At 38.8% G+C, this 21655-nt stretch overlaps 1 protein-coding gene across 3 annotated transcripts in view; it reads left to right on the forward strand.

Annotated features, from left to right (window-relative positions):
* GPALPP1 (GPALPP motifs containing 1) overlaps window positions 1–21655 on the forward strand; it is a 41468-nt gene that overhangs the window by 11532 nt on the left and 8281 nt on the right. For 2 of the 3 annotated variants that reach the window (XM_065901889.1, XM_065901891.1), the window contains 4 exons: window positions 3179–3284; window positions 6692–6826; window positions 7714–7878; window positions 19729–19827. In XM_065901889.1, coding sequence (XP_065757961.1) covers window positions 3179–3284; window positions 6692–6826; window positions 7714–7878; window positions 19729–19827 — 505 coding nt within the window. The remainder of the gene's footprint in view (window positions 1–3178; window positions 3285–6691; window positions 6827–7713; window positions 7879–19728; window positions 19828–21655) is intronic. The other variant, XM_065901890.1, reaches the window with a different exon arrangement.

Genomic DNA, 21655 nt, shown 5'->3' on the forward strand with positions numbered 1-21655 from the left:
AATTGTTTTTTAACTTACATATTTATATAACATTTGAAATAAATTTAAAGTGAAAAAAATTTTTTAATCCACATAAGAAAAATAAATTATTTACATGTTTATGACACTTAACAATTCATGAAAAACACATCTCTTATTTGATACAACAGCATTCTGTGATAGGCTGGGTGAAACATGACCCTTTTCCCTTTTTTTTAAAAAAACAAAGTTTCACATATAGCCAATGACTAGAATCCTGGTAATTGATCTCTTTTTTTTTCTTTCTTTTTTTCTTTTTTTGGCTGCATCACTTGACATATGAGATCCTAGTTCCCCAACCAGGGATCTAATTCAAATATCTCCTTAATTATTTACTGAAAGAACAGGCAGATCCCTATGTACCAAATTGCACAGTTAACTGAACCTCAAATGTGTCATCCATGGATTAAGATAGCAACACACCCCTTACAGAATTGTCATGGTGATTGAGATGTCATATCTGTATACATATATAAACGTGTGACTCTTCTTTAGTGCCTAGCACAGAATAAACATATAGTAAATATTGTCTTCTTGAAATTATAAAATTTTTAAATGCTGAATATGAAATTGCACACCAAATTGTTTATAATTCATAACAGTATATCCCAATGTGCAAGAACAAGTAGGAAAGGCTGTTGTACGTTTTATATTCAGAGGTTGTAATCACAATTGTCAGCTTCTAATTTTCATATAACTTTCTGGAAGTAACTGCCTCTGACTACAACTCAAAAAAACACTTTTTGTTGTGAATATAAAACAGTCTTTGTAATGGCGTCTGCAGATAAAAGGGTGCTTATTATTAAGAAAAAGAAATTAGAAGGCTGGGCAATCCATGGCTGTTTTTGTATGGCCCCCAAGCTAAGAAGGATCATTAGGGGCCATTAAAATGAAAAGACAAATATGCGGCAGAGACCAAATGTGGCCCTCAGAGCCTAACATTTTTCGCCTGGCTTTTTATGGGAAACTTGCTGACTGCTGGGATGTAACATTCCTTTCAAGAAAATAGTTGTTAGAGGCAGAGCAGTTTCTTGAAAATTCTATCTTGACGATAATAAAATATATCTTTGAAATAAACATGTGGTAGGATATATTGGAAGCAAAACCTTCCATAAGCCTGTAGCATGCTGTGGTTATGTTCCTTTACTATATTTTAAGATTGTAGTATTATTACAATACTGTGTTAGTATTTTAGTATAGTATTAGTAACTTTAACCTCACAAAATTCCCTGAGACCAGAGAATTGAGCTGTACTTGCATTTGTAGATCTGCTAAAAGCTCAGAAAAAACTCTTACATCACTTCCTTATACTTTATAAACGACAACTGATTTGATCTCTCTTAATAGCACACTTCTGCATTTTTCATACGTACAGTTGTTTCGGTTCATAACAGTTTTATGAACCCAGACAAGAGGTAACCAAGTGGCCAGGATCAGAACCCAGGCCTTGTGACTCGGGTACTGTTTCTGCCCTGCCGGGAAACCTGTGTGTAAGACTCTGGTGGCCAGTGCCGCCTGGGAAATTCAGCTTAGGACCCTCCTGCCGTCTTGGATGGTTCCACTCACGCAGGGCCATCTCTGGAAAAAGGCAACGATAGAATGGGGAAACTTGACAGTGTGAAAGAGAGTAGAAGGTATCATTCCTCTTTTGTTTTTTCCACACAAAAAGCACTTTCTCTTCGAAGACCTAGAATTTCAGCAAGTTTTCTCTTTTGAACAGAAGTTAGTTGCCTCAGACTGTGGCAGTAGGGCAACTTGAAAGAAAATGAACTTTGCCGTCAGATCGACCGGGGTTCAAACTCCAGCTTTGGGGACTTCCTGGCAGTCCAGTGGTTAAGCCTCCATGCTTCCAGTGCAGGGGGTACAGGCTTGACCCCTGGTTGGGGAACTGAGATCCCATTTGCCGTGCAGCGTGGCCCAAAAGAAAACCAAACAAAGCGAAAGCTCCAGCTCTGCCACTTCCTAGTGTGTGTTGTCCTTGGGCATCATTTGGCTTAGGTGGAAAACGGAGTGACTTATATCAACCAGGTTTGTTTTTTTTTTTTTTTTTTTTTTTTGAGGGAAACAGGAAAATACACTCTCTGGTTGAAATGAGGTTAGCATACTACCTCTTCCTTTCTCTCTGGGTCTCAGATGAACTATTTTCTTTGTTACACATTTCCGCATCATAATTGGGTTGTTAGTGGGGACAAAATATTGGTTTTTATACTGCCTTGACGCATGTAACCATAAATAAATTACTAACAGCTGTTGTACGCATTTGCTACATATGTCCTTAAGATTCCATTTGTACCTCAGTAGTTCTGACTGTAATTAAAATGCCACTAAGGTATTTTTCAGTGGACAGTGAATATCAAAACTGAAAGCCAAGGCACAAGATAAGATCTTCACAGGCTTTAGTCCATAATAAGGATTCTTTTTTTGTCATTATTTTTTTTTACCTGGTTCTTTTAGGAAGTGGGTTTACACCGCTGCCACAAAGGTTGAGAATTACTGGTTTAGCATCTAATCATTAACTAATAAATAGAAAATTAAAGTGCAGAAATTAAATTTTTTTATGATACTCAGTAAAAAAATGCTAGGTTTGTTGTTCAGTGGCTCAGTCGTGTCTGACTCTTTGCGACCCCAGGGATGCAGTATGCCAGGCTTCTCTGTCCATCACCGATCGCGGAGCTTGCTCAAACTCATGTCCATCAAGTCAGTGATGCCATCCAACCATCTCGTCCTCTGTCTCTGTCTTCTCCTCCTGCCTTCTGTCTTTCCTAGCATCAGGGTCTTTTCCAATGAGTCAACTCTTCGCATGAGGTGGCCAAAGTACTGGAGTTTCAGCTTCAGCATCAGTCCTTCCAATGAACACCCAGGACTGATCTCCTTCAGGATGGACTGGTTGGATCTCCTTGCAGCCCAAGGGACTCTCAAGAGTCTTCTCCAACACCATAGTTCAAAAGCATCAATTCGTCAACTCTCAACCTTCTTTATGCTTCAACTCTCACATCCATACATGAATACTAAGTTACAGAGTAAAAATAGTACACTGATTAAGATTCTCATTTTCCACATTTGTTATTATTATCTGGCTTTTTATTATTTGTGTGAGCTTTTACTGAAAAGTAAAAGTCAACTGAAAGCTGACTTTTTAAAGGTACGTTTTATTTTTCAGGCCTATGATAGGTCCTGCTCTACCACCTGGTTTTCTTAAATCTACACAGAAAAGTGACAAAAGCAGAAGTGATCCAGGACAAGTGTCATCATATTTCAACTCTGAGGTTTGGGGATTTTTCTATTAAAGAACAAGATGTAAGAAACCAAGACCTTACATAGTAATAGCTGTAATCATTTGACTCAAATGTAATGTAAGATGTGTCATAGTCATATTAGTTTAGGATTACAGCATAGGTAGACAAAGTCAAAAGCTGTCACAGACCTGAGATTCTGTTAGGAAAATAACAAGGCAGTCATGAGTTGACAGGGTGTGACCTATTCATGCTTCTCATCTTTGAAAGGAAGCTTTTAAGTCCTAGAAAGTAGAATACAGTGAACAGTTTAAAGAATCGTGATTTGATGTAAAAGAGAGCAAGCTGAGAAATGTTTAAATAGTGAAATGATTATTATAAAATATTGAAATTAACTTTTTCCCACCCAGTTCTGGTACCATTATTTAACAGGGTCACTCATGGGTACATGATGTTTTGAAAAGAAAGAGCAGGTGATTCTGGAATCAAGGAGGAAGTCTATTTTCTTTATTAGGGGGCTAATCCTTAACAATAGCTGAGATTTGAAGAATTTAATTTGTAATGCATTTTCTCCATATATGGATACTGTTTTCAGCTTCTCCAAAGCCTTATGAAATAATTATGATCTTTATCTTAGAGATGCTAAAAACTAGAGACATTGGGTAACTTACTCCAAATAGCACAGTTACTACTTAGCAAAGCCAAAACTCAGAACCCAGTTCTTAGGACTTTCAGTCACTGTTCAGCCTGCTGTTCTGCTGTGCCTTCCTATATGTGAATTCATAGACTCCTGTGCATCTCCACTAAGAATTCATCAGTTCCACAGAGGTTGTTACTGAAGGAAATATAATTCGGTGGTTAAGCTCATGAACTCCAGCATTTACTCATTCTTTCAATGAATGATATAGAATACCTACAAATGATTATAGAACACCTAAGTGTGTCAGGCACTTAGTCACAGAAATCAATCTGACAACAAATTCTGTTCCCACCTTCCAGAACGTCCAGAATCCAGCCACTTCTGCTGCCACCCTGACTCAAGCCAGCATCCTATTTCACCTGTGTTATTGTTGGTCTTCATGTCTTAGCCCTTGTTGCTACCTCTTCTCAACACAGCAGCTAGAGTAGCCCAGATAAAGTCAGATCATGTCAGTCACGCTCAAAACTAATTTGCTGCTCCCCTCTCTGCATAAAAGCCAGAGCCCTTACAGAGCCCTGTACAGTCTGTCTTCCATTAACTCCCTGGTTTCTTCTTACTTTGATCTGACCACACTGGGCTTCTTGCTCGTTAAATATGCCAGGCAGGCTGCTCCCCCTGAGCCTTGACACCTGCTGTCCACATCTCCCCCAGATATTTATGTGGCTGGCTTGCCACCAGCTACAGCACTTTTAGCTGCTAATAACAGAAAGTCCAGCTCACAGTGAAGCTTAGTCACACCTTCCTAGTTAGCAGATGGGTTGTTTGCTTAACTTCCTGAATGATCTATAATCTGTATTCCCAAATTAAGGAAAATGTGTTTCATACCTAAGATGAGGTCTAGAGATAGGGTCATTCCACGGTTGGTTAACTTAATAGCCTCATGAGCTCACCCGGGACCCCAGTTTTGTATGTCTTCTCTGTCACTTGCAGTATGTTAATTCCTCTCAGGCTGACCCCTTCCTTACACCAGGAAGCCTGCCAGAGTCCTAAGATTCATATGCAGGTGGCAGTGTCCAGACACAGGAATGAACGCTATCTTGTTCCCCTTTTTAGGGGGAGGGAAACCTCTCCAGGTTTCCCATAGACCTCTCCTCAGATTTCTGCGGCCCACGCTGAATCATATGCCCATGCTCAAGCCAATCAGTTGGGCAGGAGGAGTGAAACCAAAGTGATTGGTTTAGAATTATCAGCATTTTCCCCAGAAATTAGAGATGGTTTTAGTTTCCTGAAAAGAGCATGATTCCAACCAGCATGAACAAAACACTGGGTTCTCTTAGCAATAGTTATTGGTTGGAGCTGTTACAGTCCCTACAAATTTCAGGCCTCTACCTTTACAAAACTATCTCTTACTAGAAGAAAGTGTGTGCTCGCTTCGGCAGCACATATACTAAAATAGAAGGAAGTGTAAATATCATTAGCTTATCCCATCATCCTAAATGTCAACACTCTATTGATTTCACGTTTCTTGTAATTTTTAAAGTTTATTATATCTTTTACATCTGCTCGTTTTATGTCACCAAGTATTATGTTTGTAGGGGGCTATAAATATGTTTAAGATAATGTCTTTGCCATCAAAGAGCTTACTGTTGTTGAGAAAAGCTAAAACATTTAAAGTTAAATCATTAGCAGTTGAAATAAAGGAAATAATAGTCTGCTGTAGTGTAAGTAGAAAAAATACTGGCTTTGATCTTAGAACATTTAAGTCTTAGGTACATGTTTTATAACCTCAGACAAGTTGTTTAATCTTTCCAAGTGTATTTCTCTAAACCTAGATTTCCTCAAAAAGAAAACAGGAATAATAATGCTATTTCCTGGTTTTACTATGAGGTTCAAATGAGACAAAGTCCAGTTATTGAGAGAGAGAGTGTGACTTAGAATCAGCCACCAGACAAGATGTAATTATCTAGTTATTTGTGCTGAGAACAATTGCTATAAAGGTTCAGAGAAGAAAGCACAAAGAGTTACCATCGAGTGGTTAACAGGGAAAGTGTAAACAACACAAATTAAGTCGCCTGATCCTGGTAGTTGAAAAAATAAGAGGAAGAAACTGTCACAGCTGGAGTACAAACATCTTATTGTTGTTCGTCTTGTTGTTTATCTTATTCTCTCTCCTCGAGGTCAAGGACTATTTTAAACCCTAGTGTATATAGCATCTAACACAGAGTCTTACATGAAAGCCTTTATTAAAATGATTTACCAACAATAATTTGAATCCAATTTTTGCAGTAATACTGTATCCCTAGAGTAATTTGGGCACCAAATTCACTCATTTGGGCCAGCCTTTTGGAAGGTATTGGACAGCATTTCTGTTCCAGTGGACTGTACTAAATCATGAAGGCTAATATAGCTTCCAAGAGTGTCTTATTCATGTGTTTCTTCTTCCAAAGAGCTCTTTCTGTTCCAGGAAAGAGAATGGTTTCAACTCTGTCTTCCCTGACCACTTCCCTGGAGTATTATAGAGAAATTGTGAGGCCACATCTGTGTCCATCAGGAATAGAGCTGAAGTGAGTTAATGAGCTCTGCGGTGGACACAGGGGACGAGGCGGGACAGACCTCACGCCCTGGATTTGTGATCTCTGGTGCACTTGACGAAGGCACAGGAAAGGTGCTCAGTGATTAGCCAGTAACACAGTGCTTGCTCTTTCATTCTGTTTCTAGGTTATCGGTCTCAGTTAAATTTTGAGTAATTTAGGATCAAGTGTCGCTCCACTCTTGGTTTAAAGGTCCTGTCTTGTTTCAGAAGGAAACAGATAGCAGTGAGGAGGAAGACATTGTCGGGCCGATGCCTGCCAAAGGACCAATTAACTCCAGTGTAACAGCAGAGTTTGAAAAGAGGGCCCAGAGAATGAAAGAAAAACTGACTAAAGGAGACGACGTAAGTTTCAAATACACAGTACACTTTACTCTGAGAAATCGACCAGATAGATCAAAAATCTCAGTTTTGATAACAGACACTTAAAAAATGTCAATTTTCATGTGTATGTATATAAAAATTTGGTCTCTAGGGTAACTCAGAAGCCATAAAAGGAGAAAACTGACAAATTTGCCCAATTAAAAATGATGGTATGGCAAAAGATAACATTAAGTCCAAAGAACGCTAAATTAGATGAAAGTATTTATAACATATATGACAAGAAAAATCAGCCATCTATTAAATCTTTTTCTCTTCAGTTCAGTTGCTCAGTCGTGTCTGACTCTTTGCAACCCCATGGACTGCAGCACGCAAGTTTTCCCTCTCCATCACCAACTCCCAGAGCTTGCTCAAACTCATGTCCTTCAAGTCGGTGATGCCATCCAACCATCTCATCCTCTGTCATCCTCTTCTTCTTCTCCTTCTGCCTTCAGCCTTTCCCAGCATCAGAGTCTTTTCCAAGGAATCAATTCTTCACATTAGGTGGCCATAGTATTGGAGTTTCAGCTTCAACATTAGTCCTTCCGATGAATATTCAGGACTGATCTCCTTTAGGATGGACTGGTTGGATCTCCTTGCAGTCCAAGGGACTCTCAAAAGAGTCTTCTCCAACACCACAGTTCAAAAGTATCAATTCTTCAGCGCTCAGCTTTCTTTATACTCCAACTCTCACATCCATACATGACTACTGGAAACACCATAGCTTTGATTAGACGGACCTTTGTCTTTCTCTTAACATCTGCCTCAGCTGAGAAGCGTAGTCACTTAGGTAGTATTCTACACATATATGCATAAATGTCCACACTTTCCAGGCTACTTTTTTTTTGTTTAACTTTTTATTTCTCTTAAAGGATTCATCTAAACCAATTACGAGAGAGTCTTGGATGACTGAACTTCCTCCAGAAATGAAAGACTTTGGTCTTGGGCCCAGAACTTTCAAGAGAAGAGCTGATGGCAAATCTGGAGACCGATCAGTCTGGACCGACACGCCAGCCGACAGGGAAAGGAAAGCTAAGGTGAGAGGGCTTGTGTGTTCCTGTATTTCTGTCCATGTTGGCTCTATTTTGAAAAAAATAGAAAGCAGAATTATTCCAGGGTACAATTTCTTAGCTTATGATTCCAAAGAGAAAAGATTTCCCCTGAAGGAAAGTTATAAAAAAAGAAAGTGGAGGGAGGAGCCAAGATGGCGGAGGAGTAGGACGGGGAGACCACTTTCTCTCCTAGAAATTCATCAAAAGAATAACTGTACGCAGAGCAAACTTCACAAAACAACTTCTGATCGCTAGCAGAGGTCACCAGGCGCCCAGAAAAGCAGCCCATTGTCTTCGAAAGGAGGTAGGACAAAATATAAAAGATAAAAAGTGAGACAAAAGAGCTAAGGACGCAGATCCGTCCTGGGAAGGGTCTTAATAGAGGACGTTCCCAGACACCGGGGAACCCTCGACCTGGCGGGCCTGGGGGAAGTGTTTGAATCTCAGAGGGCAACCTGACTGGGAGAGAAACAATAATAAAACCCACAGATTACGAGCCTAAAAGCAACTCCCAGCAGGAAAGTACCCCAGACACCCGCATCCGCCACCAGCAAGTGGGAGCGGAACGGAGAGGAGCGAGCGGCATTATTTGGGGCAGGGTCCGGGCCTGAGAGCCCTGTGGACAATCAGAGGGAGCTTTTGTGAGTTGCCAGCTTGAACTGTGGGAGAGCAAGAGAGAGAAAATTAACCGGCCAGAACACGCTGCCTGCGGTTCGCAGAGCAAAGGGACCGAGATTCTGGATGGTCGACATCCGCCGGGAGGGTCGCGGCGAGACAAAGGGCACAGGCACCCGACCGGCGCAGGCGGGGACTGGGGCTAGGGACGCGGCGGGAAGAAGGCGCACGCACCGGACTGGCGCCGGCGGAATCTGAGACTGGGACCGCGGAAGGGAGTGGGCGCGCGCACCCGCGGAGAGTGCGCCCGTCAAGCGTCAAGCCCCTGGCTGCCTGGACCGCTCTGACGGGGAGAGCACAGGGAGCAGGCGCAGATCTCAGTTCCGACCCTTGGCGGAACACCCGAGGGCTGGAACTGCGCGCAGCGCCGCTCCATATAGAACAGCTGGGAGCCTGAGCAGCTCCGGAGCCCGAGCAACTCTAGCCCCTCCTTGCAGCGCGACGGAACTAGCTACCTGAATAAGAGTCCACCTCCGCCCGCTTGGGTCAGGGCGGAAATGAGGCCCTGAAGAGCCTGGCAAACAGAAGCCAAACCGCTTCAGAAGGAACTGGTGCAACAGATTAAAATCCCTGTAGGAAACACTGACCACACCACAAGGGTCCTGTAGATATCAAGAAGTGTAAGCTGGAACGAGGAGCTATCTGAAACTGAGCCGAACCCACACTGACCGCAACAGCTCCAGAGAACTTCCTACATATATTTTTACTATTTTTTTTCTTTCTTTCTTTCTTTTTTTTTTTTTAAGCAGGGAAAAAAAAAAAGAAAAAAATTTTTTTTTAGTTTTATTTTTTCTTTTTAATTTTTTCTCTTTTATTTTCCTTTAAAATTCCCTATTACTCCCCCATTACTCCTTAACATTCATTTTCATAAATTCTTACGATTTTTGTAGTTAGGGAAAATTTTTTTTCCTCTTTTTTTTCTCTTCTTTTTTTTTTCCCTTCTCCTCCTCTATTTTTTATTTTTCTTCTTCTCTTATTTCTTTTAAAGTCCTCTTGTACTCCTCTACTACTCCTTAATTATTCATTTTCAATACACTATAACCTTACAAAGAGGAGAGGAAGAAAGGAAAAAAAAGAAGAGAAGCCTTATTTTTAAACCGAACCTCATATATATTTCTAAAATTTTTTGGGGGGTGTTTTTGTTTTTGTTTTTAATATAGTATTTTTATGAGTCTAACCTATACTCTAGATTTTTAATTTTTGTTCTTCAGTATATGATATAAACTGTAAACATTTAAGAATCCAATATTCAGTTTCCATTTTTATTCAGGAGTGTGGTGATTATTCTCTCCCAATCTTGACTCTCTCTTTTCTACCTCAGAACACCTCTATTTCCTCCTTTCCCCTTCTCTTCCCAATTCAATTCTGTGAATCTTTGCTGGTGTCTGGGCTACGGAGAACACTCTAGGAACAGACGACTGCATAGATCTGTCTCTCTCCTCTTGAGTCCCCCTTTTTCTCCTCCTGCTCATCTCTATTTCCCTCTTCCCTGTCCTCTTCTTCATGTAACTCTGTGAACCTCTCTGGGAGCCCCTAACAGGGGAGAATCTTTTCGCCATTAACCTAGAAGTTTTATTATCAGTGCTGTATAGTTGGAGAAGTCCTGAGACTACAGGAAGAATAAAACTGAAATCCAGAGGCAGGAGATTTAAGCCCAAAACCTGAGAACACCAGAAAACTCCTGACTACATGGAACTTTAAGTAATAAGAGACCGTCCAAAAGCCTTCATACCTACACTGAAACCAACCAACACCCAGGAGCCAACAAGTTTTAGAGCAAGACATATCACACAAATTCCCCAGCAACACAGGAACATAGCCCTGAAAATCAACATACAGACTGCCCAAAGTCACACCTAACACATAGACCCATCTCAAAACTCATTACTGGGCACACCATTGCTCTTCAAAGAGAAGAAATCAAGTTCCACGCTCCAGAATACTGAAACAAGCTTCCCTAACCAGGAAACCTTGACAAGTCAACCGTCCAACCCCACCCACTGGGTAAAAACTCCACAATAAAAAGAAATCACAGACCTCCAGAATACAGAAAACCCACTCCAGACACAGCAATCTAAACAAGATGAAAAGGCAGAGAAATACCCAACAGGTAAAGGAACATGACAAGTGCCCACCAAGTCAAACAAAAGAGGAGGAGATAGGGAATCTATCTGAAAAAGAATTTAGAATAATGATAATAAAAATGATCCAAAATCTTGAAAACAAAATGGAGTTACAGATAAATAGCCTGGAGACAAAGATTGAAAAGATGCAAGAAATGTTTAATAAAGACCTAGAAGAAATAAAAGAGAGTCAATTAAAAATGAATAATGCAATGAATGAGATCAAAAACACTTTGGAGGGAACCAAGAGTAGAATAACGGAGACAGAAGATAGGATAAGTGAGATAGAAGATAGAATGGTGGAAATAAATGAAGCAGAGAGGAAAAAAGAAAAAAGGATCAAAAGAAATGAGGACAACCTCAGGTACCTCTGGGACAATGTGAAATGCCCCAACATTCGAATCATAGGAGTCCCAGAAGAAGAAGACAAAAAGAAAGGCCACGAGAAAATACTCGAGGAGATAATAGCTGAAAACTTCCCTAAAATGGGGAAGGAAATAGCCACCCAAGTCCAAGAAACCCAGAGAGTCCCAAACAGGATAAACCCAAGGCGAAACACCCCAAGACACATATTAATCAAATTAACAAAGATCAAACACAAAGAACAAATACTAAAAGCAGCAAGGGAGAAGCAACAAATAACACACAAAGTGATTCCCATAAGGATAACAGCTGATCTATCAATAGAAACCCTCCAGGCCAGAAGGGAATGGCAGGACTTAATGAAAGTAATGAAAGAGAATAATCTACAACCTAGATTACTGTACCCAGCAAGGATCTCATTCAGATATGAAGGAGAATTCAAAAGCTTTACAGACAAGCAAAAGCTGAGAGAATTCAGCACCACCAAACCAGCTCTTCAACAAATGCTAAAGGATCTTCTCTAGACAGGAAATGCAGAAAGGTTGAATAAACGTGAACCCAAAACAACAAAGTAAATGGCAACGGGTCCACACCTATCAATAATTACCTTAAATGTAAATGGGTTGAATGCCCCAACCAAAAGACAAAGATTGGCTGAATGGATACAAAAACAAGACCCCTATATATGCTGCCTACAAGAGACCCACCTCAAAACCAGAGACACATACAGACTAAAAGTGAAGGGCTGGAAAAAAATATTTCATGCAAATGGAGACCAAAAGAAAGCAGGAGTCGCAATACTCATATCAGATAAAATAGACTTTCAAATAAAGGATGTGAAGAGAGACAAAGAAGGACACTACATAATGATCAAAGGATCAATCCAAGAAGAAGATATAACAATTATAAACATATATGCACCCAACATAGGAGCACCGCAATATGTACGGCAAACGCTAATGAGTATGAAAGAGGAAATTAATAGCAACACAATAATAGTGGGAGTCTTTAATACCCCACTCACAACTATGGATAGATCAACTAAACAGAAAATCAACAAGGAAACACAAACCTTAAATGATACAATGGAGCAGCTAGACCTAATTGATATCTATAGGACATTTCACCCCAAAACAATCAATTTCACCTTTTTCTCAAGTGCACACGGAACCTTCTCCAGAATAGATCACATCCTGGGCCATAAATCTGGTCTTGGAAAATTCAGAAAAATTGAAATCATTCCAGTCATCTTTTCTGACCACAGTGCAGTAAGATTAGATCTCAATTCCAGGAAAAAAATTGTTAAAAATTCAAACATATGGAGGCTAAATAACACGCTTCTGAATAACCAACAAATCATAGAAGAAATCAAAAAAGAAATCAAAATATGTATAGAAATGAATGAAAATGAAAACACAACAACCCAAAACCTATGGGACACTGTAAAAGCAGTGCTAAGGGGAAGGTTCATAGCATTACAGGCTTACATCAAGAAACAAGAAAAAAGTCAAATAAATAACCTAACTCTACACCTAAAGCAGTTAGAGAAGGAAGAAATGAAGAACCCCAGCGTCAGCAGAAGGAAAGAAATCTTAAAAATTAGGGCAGAAATAAATGCAAAAGAAACTAAAGAGACCATAGCAAAAATCAACAAAGCTAAAAGCTGGTTTTTTGAAAAAATAAACAAAATTGACAAACCATTAGCAAGACTCATTAAGAAACAAAGAGAGAAGAACCAAATTAACAAAATAAGAAATGAAAAGGGTGAGATCACAACAGACAACACTGAAATACAAAGGATCATAAGAGACTACTACCAGCAGCTCTATGCCAATAAAATGGACAACTTGGATGAAATGGACAAATTCTTAGAAAAGTATAACTTTCCAAAACTGAACCAGGAAGAAATAGAAGATCTTAACAGAACCATCACAAGCAAGGAAATCGAAACTGTAATCAAAAATCTTCCAGGAAACAAAAGCCCAGGACCAGATGGCTTCACAGCTGAATTCTACCAAAAATTTAGAGAAGAGCTAACACCTATCTTACTCAAACTCTTCCAGAAAATTGCAGAAGAAGGTAAGCTTCCAAACTCATTCTATGAGGCCACCATCACCCTAATTCCAAAACCAGACAAAGATGCCACAAAAAAAGAAAACTACAGGCCAATATCACTGATGAACATAGATGCAAAAATCCTTAACAAAATTCTAGCAAACAGAATCCAACAACATATTAAAAAAATCATACACCATGACCAAGTGGGCTTTATGCCAGGAATGCAAGGATTCTTTAATATCCGCAAGTCAATCAATGTAATACACCACATTAACAAATTGAAAGATAAAAACCATATGATTATCTCAATAGATGCAGAGAAAGCCTTTGACAAAATTCAACACCCATTTATGATTAAAACTCTCCAGAAAGCAGGAATAGAAGGAACATACCTCAACATAATAAAAGCTATATATGACAAACCCACAGCAAGCATCACCCTCAATGGTGAAAAATTGAAAGCATTTCCCCTGAAATCAGGAACAAGACAAGGGTGCCCACTCTCACCACTACTATTCAACATAGTCTTGGAAGTTTTGGCCACAGCAATCAGAGCAGAAAAAGAAGTAAAAGGAATCCAGATAGGAAAAGAAGAAATGAAACTCTCGCTGTTTGCAGATGACATGATCCTCTACATAGCAAACCCTAAAGACTCTACCAGAAAATTACTAGAGCTAATCAACGAATATAGTAAAGTTGCAGGATATAAAATTAATACACAGAAATCCCTTGCATTTCTATACACTAACAATGAGAAAACAGAGAAATTAAGGAAACAATACCATTCACCATTGCAACAAAAAGAATAAAATACTTAGGAGTATATCTACCTAAAGAAACAAAAGACCTGTACATAGAAAACTATAAAACACTGATGAAAGAAATCAAAGAGGACACAAACAGATGGAGAAACATACCGTGTTCATGGATTGGAAGAATCAATATTGTCAAAATGGCTATTCTACCCAAAGCAATCTATAGATTCAATGCAATCCCTATCAAGCTACCAACGGTATTTTTCACAGAACTAAAACAAATAATTTCACAATTTGTATGGAAATACAGAAAACCACGAATAGCCAAAGTAATCTTGAGAAAGAAGAATGGAACTGGAGGAATCACCCTCCCTGACTTCAGACTCTACTACAAAGCCACAGTCATCAAGACAGTATGGTACTGGCACAAAGACAGAAATATAGATCAATGGAACAGAATAGAAAGCCCAGAGATAAATCCACGAACCTATGGACACCTTATCTTCGACAAAGGAGGCAAGGATATACAATGGAAAAAAGACAACCTCTTTAACAAGTGGTGCTGGGAAAACTGGTCAACCACTTGTAAAAGAATGAAACTAGAACACTTTCTAACACCATACACAAAAATAAACTCAAAATGGATTAAAGATCTAAATGTAAGACCAGAAACTATAAAACTCCTAGAGGAGAACATAGACAAAACACTCTCTGATATAAATCTCAGCAGGATCCTCTATGACCCACCTCCCAGAATATTGGAAATAAAAGCAAAACTAAACAAATGGGACCTAATGAAAATTAAAAGCTTTTGCACTACAAAGGAAACTATAAGTAAGGTGAAAAGACAGCCCTCAGATTGGGAGAAAATAATAGCAAATGAAGAAACAGACAAAGGATTAATCTCAAAAATATACAAGCAACTCCTGAAGCTCAATTCCAGAAAAATAAATGACCCAATCAAAAAATGGGCCAAAGAACTAAACAGACATTTCTCCAAAGAAGACATACAGATGGCTAACAAACACATGAAAAGATGCTCAACATCACTCATTATTAGAGAAATGCAAATCAAAACCACAATGAGGTACCATTACACGCCAGTCAGGATGGCTGCTATCCAAAAGTCTACAAGCAATAAATGCTGGAGAGGGTGTGGAGAAAAGGGAACCCTCTTACACTGTTGGTGGGAATGCAAACTAGTACAGCCACTATGGAAAACAGTGTGGAGATTTCTTAAAAAACTGGAAATAGAACTGCCATATGACCCAGCAATCCCACTTCTGGGCATACACACTGAGGAAACCAGATCTGAAAGAGACACGTGCACCCCAATGTTCATCGCAGCACTGTTTATAATAGCCAGGACATGGAAGCAGCCTAGATGCCCATCCGCAGATGAATGGATAAGGAAGCTGTGGTACATATACACCATGGAATATTACTCAGCCGTTAAAAAGAATTCATTTGAATCAGTTCTAATGAGATGGACGAAACTGGAGCCCATTATACAGAGTGAAGTAAGCCAGAAAGATAAAGAACATTACAGCATACTAACACATATATACAGAATTTAGAAAGATGGTAACGATAACCCTATATGCAAAACAGAAAAAGAAACACAGAAGTACAGAACAGACTTTTGAACTCCGTGGGAGAAGGTGAGGGTGGGATGTTTCAAAAGAACAGCATGTATATTATCTATGGTGAATCAGATCACTAGCCCAGGTGGGATGCATGAGACGAGTGCTCGGGCCTGGTGCACTGGGAAGACCCAGAGGAGTCGGGTGGAGAGGGAGGTGGGAGGGGGGATCGGGATGGGGAATACGTGTAACTCAATGGCTGATTCGTGTCAATGTATGACAAAACCCACTGAAATGTTGTGAAGTAATTCGCCTCCAACTAATAAAATAAAATTAAAAAAAAAAAAAGAAAAGAAAAGAAAGCGGCACCAGTTGCTTCCTGTGTATTCACTTATACTGATACTGTTTCCCAACAAATTTGTCTCATTAAACCTCAAGAGAACCTGCAGACATAAGTTTATTAACCTCATTTTATAAAAGGAGACACTGTCCCCTATGAGGTCATTTTTTTCTGGAATTAAATGCTGGTAAGTAATGAACAGTAATTCCATTCTCAACCTTTCTGATTCCAGATCTCCCAGTCTTTATACATCATACTGTCTCCATGGAAGTTTCTTTCAGAATATCTTGGAAAAAACCAAGGCACAGATTAACCTAGCAAGTTAAGTGATAGATAGTGACTGTCTCTGAAAATAACAGTAGCTCCATTACACTGAACTTCACATTATTGTCAAGATAGGCAAAAAAGCCCTTTCTTTAATACATTGAATAATTTACCAGAAAAAGCAAAATCTATGCATAAAATACATCATTATTATTAGATTTTCTTTTCTTGGATTTCTACACTTATTATGAAATATTCCATTGTCAAGAATCCAACCAGTACTAACTCCTTAAATTCACTTCTTCAGAGTTTCCAATTTCCTTGAGTTGTGAATGCTATCTTAAATGCTTGACTAATTGGCACCTTATGATTATAACTTATCAGTTCTAAATTAAACAGTTCCTTACTTAATCCATACCCCTTACACTGTTTGTCTTGTTCATTAGTACCTAGAATTATGAAGATTTCTGTTTTCACTCTGTAACCAAAAATTGAATGTCTCCTCTGGTAAGCATCATGTTTGGTCACAGGGGACAGAAAAAGCTCCTTAAGACACATTGATTTTCATGAAGAATTGGTTGTGAAATAGTGTTGTTCTTAAAATGTGGATGGTATGTGGAAAACGCTTCATTTTAGCAGAATATGTGGCAAAACCATAAGTTCTCTTTTGCCCTGAATATTCAAGGAAATCCAAGAGTTATAATAGAAAGGTGAGATGAACCAACACACCTGGGGGCAGAAGAGGCGGCAGAAGGTGGGGTATAGAGGTGAGCCACACCCCACAGCCCCACTTCTGGGCATACACCCTGAGGAAACCGTAATTGAAAAAGACATCAGTGTTCACTGCAGCACTGTTTACAATAGCTAAGACATGGAAGTAACCTAGATGTTCATCAACAGATAAATGGATACAGAATTTGTGGTATTAATACATATATATAGTGGAATGTTACTCAGCCATAGAAAGGAATGCATTTGAGTCAGTTCTAATGAAGTGGATGAACGTAGAGCCTGTTACACAGTGAAGTAAGTCAGAAAAAGAAAGATTAATATCGTGTATTAACACATGCATACGGAATCTAGAAAGATGGTACTGATGGACCCATCTGCAGGGCAGCAGTGGAGACGCAGACAGAACAGGCTGTGGACACGGGGGGACGGGCAGCGTGAGACAAATGGAGAGCATAGCATGGAAACGTACATTACCGTGTGTGAAATAGAGAGCCGGTCGGAATTTGCTGTGTGACCCAGGGGACTCAGACTGGGGCCCTGTGACCGCCTGGGGGGTGGAGGGAGGTGCAGGAGGGAGGGGGCACATGTAGACCTTGGCTGAGTCATGCTGATACATGACAGAAACCAACACAGAATGGTAAAGCAGTTATCCTCCAATAATAAATACATTTAAAAAATTAAAGGATGTGAGCCACACACTGTGAATGACTAGTGTTGGAATGCCTGTCTGCTCTTTCTTAAGTGGTCTTTTATAAAAATAACCTACTGGCATTTTTATAATTTAGCCTTTAAGATTGTCTCCAAAAAGACAACTTAATACCCTTGTGTACATGGATTTTTTTTTTTTAATATTTATTTATTTGGCTTATTCAGGTCTTAGTTGCCGCATGGAGACTCTTCCACTGTGGCGTGTGGAGTCTTCCATTGCAGCACACAGACTCTCCAGTTGTAGCGTGCAGGCTCAGCTGCCCTGTGGCTGTGGAATCTTAATTCCCTGACCAGGGATCAAACCTGTGTCCCCTGCATTGCAAGGCGGATTCTTGACCGCCAGGAAAATCCCTTACGTGGGCTTTTTATTTGTGCTTTTTTCTGACCTCCTGCTCCTCATTGTGTGTGAGTAGATGTCTAGCCTGCAGCTAGATATGCAAGAAGTCTTCCTCAAGGAAAAATAACACAGAAAAATGGAACGAAGAGAAAGTAACCAGTACAGTTTAAACTTAAGATTTTAGATCCTGTGATTGAGTTCTTTAGATCTAGTCATTCTTTTTACGGCTATAAGTGTTTTGTTGTATATTTGCAATAGACTCACGAAGGGATTATTAATACCCCTTAAATCTTATGTGATACTATATCACAGCATGTAATACCACAGACATATTTGTGGTAGAATTGATCACAGAAAGTATCATAGAGCTGTCCTTGATAAAGATCATGACTAATTTTTTATTTTTATAACAGATCTTAGTCAAGTTTCCTTTTTTCTCTCTTTCCAAATATCCTTTTTGTATATTTTTTCCATCATTTCCCCTTTTTTTAAATTTATTTTATCGCCTTACTTTTTATATTTGATTCCCTAGCATTCATCTCCCTACCACTAATGCCAACATGGCCTAAATGAAGTAAGATTAGAAAGAAATGAAAGTGTTATGCATAAACTAATTGAGTAAGATCTGTTATGATCTTGCCTCCCAGTCTTGACTAGATTTACTAACTCTTAGATGGTCAGGTTTTCACCTCCATCTTATCAGAACATCATTTTTCTCTTAATATTATAAGTAAAGAATCTGTTTCTGGGAAAATTGTTATGGAAAAATGAGAAATGAGCTACTCCTATGTTATGGTTTTTAGCATACTTTATTAAGTACTGTGTTGTTTTAGTCCATTATTTAGATAAAAATTGGGGTCCTCTTTGACTTTATCTTAAGGAAATAGCAACAGTATAAAAACATGCTTTGAGAAAAATAGTTTTCAGTTTTTGTCTGAGCCTTAGTCTTTCCTGGTTGGGGCTGTATTCTCCAGAATTTTTTTTTTTTCCTAACAACTAAAATTTATTGGAAATTTACCTTAAGTATTTCATCAGTGTGTGTGCTATAGTAAATGGTATATCTTTTTAAATTTGAAATCCTGATTGTTCGTTGTTGGTATGTTTTGTCTGTTGGCCTGGTATCCTGCAGCTTTGCTGCGCATCTGTGTGTGCTCAGTCGTGTCCAGCTCTTTGCGACCCCATGGTCAGTAGCCCATTGAGCGCCTCTGTCCATGGGATTCTCCAGACAAGAATACAGAGTGGGTTGCCCTTTCCTTCTCCAGGGGATCTTCCTGACCCAGGGATCAAATCCACATTTCCTCTGTCTCCAGCGTCAGCAGGCGGATTCTTTACCACTGAGCCACCTGGGAAGCCCCGGCTTTGCTGTACTTGCTTGTTAATGCCGCTGCTGCTGCTAAGCCACTTCAGCCGTGTTAATGCTAAGAGTTGTTTAATAGATCTGTGGAGTTTTCTACATTATGACACTCATATGTCTTCTGTGAATAAAGATAGTTTTATTTTTATTTTTCTATACCCCTTTTGTTTCTTTCTCTTTATTTTTTTCCCTCAAGAGTGCTTTTCCTGGTTTTGAAAACAGTAATGTAAGATTTCTTCTTAAGCCTTATTTTTTCTTCTGCATTTTATTACAGTTTGTCAGACTCATCTCTGAGTTTGATAGAATCCAGTTAGTTGATTGGATGGAGGTTTTGTGGGCTTTTTTTGTTGTTTTCAGGAAAATGTTAGAGTAGGAGACTAACAGATCCCTTGCCAAGAATATTCACATTTCTAGTGGGAAGAGAGTCACAGGCCCGGCCTTGTCTAGTCTCCTGTTACTCAATCTGAATTAAAATAATAGTATTTCTTGCTCATTTTTTCCTGATACTGTGGTTCCATAATGTGTTATCTGTTCATTCCTCAGGAGATGCAAGAAGCAAGAAAGTCATTCAGTAAGAAGGATGAAGAATATATACTGTCAGGAAGGGATAAGAGATTGGCTGAGCAAGTCTCCTCATACAATGTAAGTCAGAGAATAAAATGCATAACCTTTCTTTTTTTTTTTTAACATCTTTTAATGCTCTTCTCGTCTTTTTCTCTTTTTCTTGTTTCTCTTTTATATGCTTTTCTTTTCATCTCAGTCTTTTTCTATACATCTGTTCTGATGTATAGATACACAAGATACTCTTGTGTGTACATATATATATACACATATATGTATAATCCTCATGTTGTGGACTTTTTTAATGCATCTCTTAATATTTTCAGTTCTTTTTTTTTTTTAGTTATATATATATATTTTAATTTATTTATTTTAATTGGAGGCTAATTACTTTACAATATTATAGTGGTTTTGCCAGACACTGACTTGAATCCTCCATGGGTGTACATGTGGTCCCCATCCTGAACCGCCCCCACACCTCCCTCCCCATCCCATCCCTCAGGGTCATCCCAGTGCACCAGCCCTGAGCACCCTGTCTCATGCATCAAAGTTGGACTGGCAATTCGTTACCCATATGATAATATACATGTTTCAATGCCATTCTTCCAAATCATCCCACCCCAGTTCATTTTTTACTTGAATCATATATCAGAAATTCAATTCCTGGAGATGGGTAGCACATGATCAGAAAGTAAGAGCCCTATTAACTCCTAGAGATACCAATTCATATATTTCTAAATATAAGTCAATTTAGAATATTTGATGTAAAGATTTAAATAAAAGTATGAAACTTTAAAATACAGTTCAATTTAAACTTGAAAACAGGATTCATTGGGCAAATTATTATTTTTGTAATTGTCTCTTACTCATTTCAAAAAAACTGGTATTTCACTCAAAGAATAAATAAACCACTGAACCCTTCAGCTCCTGAAAGGTATTCAGGTGTTTAGGAAAATTACCTTCTGTTCCCAGTGCATTAGTTTATGAAAAGTTCTATAAGCATTAAAAATATAGTTAGCAAAGTTTTCACAGACTTGAGAGTGCTTCACTCACAATAGCCTTAAAAAGACTTCTGTAGGAATCTTCATAGGAGCTTTATTCATAACAGCTAATTTCTTTGATAAGCCAAGGTATCTACCAGTAAGCAGGGGGGCGAGGGGGTGTGTGTATATAATGAAATACTACTTGGGAATAAAAAGGAAAATTACAAACAAATGCAACATTGTGGGTTAATCTCAAAGTCGTTATGCTGAGTGCAGGGCATCGTACCCAAGATTTCACACACGTGTACCACTGTATGATTCCATTTATATGAAGCTCCACAATAAGCAAAATGTGTCTGTGGTGGGAAAAAATCAGAATAGTTGTTGTTGGAGTGGGAGTGTGGAGATGGACAAGAAAGGAACATGCAGAGCTTCCTGAAGTGATGGAAATACATTCCACATATTGCTAGGAGTTCAAATTGTAAAGCTCAGTGAATGTAGTCTTAAGATTTGCACATTTCATTGTATGTAAATTTACTTTAAAAAAAAAACAGTGTAAACAAATATAGAACATGTAATGATGTCTACAATGTACTTTAAAATGCTTCCAAAAAATTAGGGTTTGAGTCTTATGGTGAAATTTTGGTTACTTGTGAGACCTACTCTTCAAAATATTAATATGGTTTTCAGACTGAACCACCTCCTAGTGTTGATAAATTCAGCAATCTTTATAAAATATGATCATGAAGGCAAAAGAGTCTGACCCGACTGAGTGACTAAGCACACGAAGGCAAAAGGAAAACCAAACAATTAGAACCTTAGCATGGATTTTCTAAAGCTTCTGAGAAACTATCACATTCAAAATTAATTGCCCTAGTTTTTTACAAATTAGTATAAAACATATACGTTTTGTTAAATTATTAAAT

The sequence above is a fragment of the Muntiacus reevesi genome, chromosome 11 (genome assembly GCF_963930625.1).
Source record: "Muntiacus reevesi chromosome 11, mMunRee1.1, whole genome shotgun sequence".
NCBI classification, from domain to species: domain Eukaryota; kingdom Metazoa; phylum Chordata; class Mammalia; order Artiodactyla; family Cervidae; genus Muntiacus; species Muntiacus reevesi.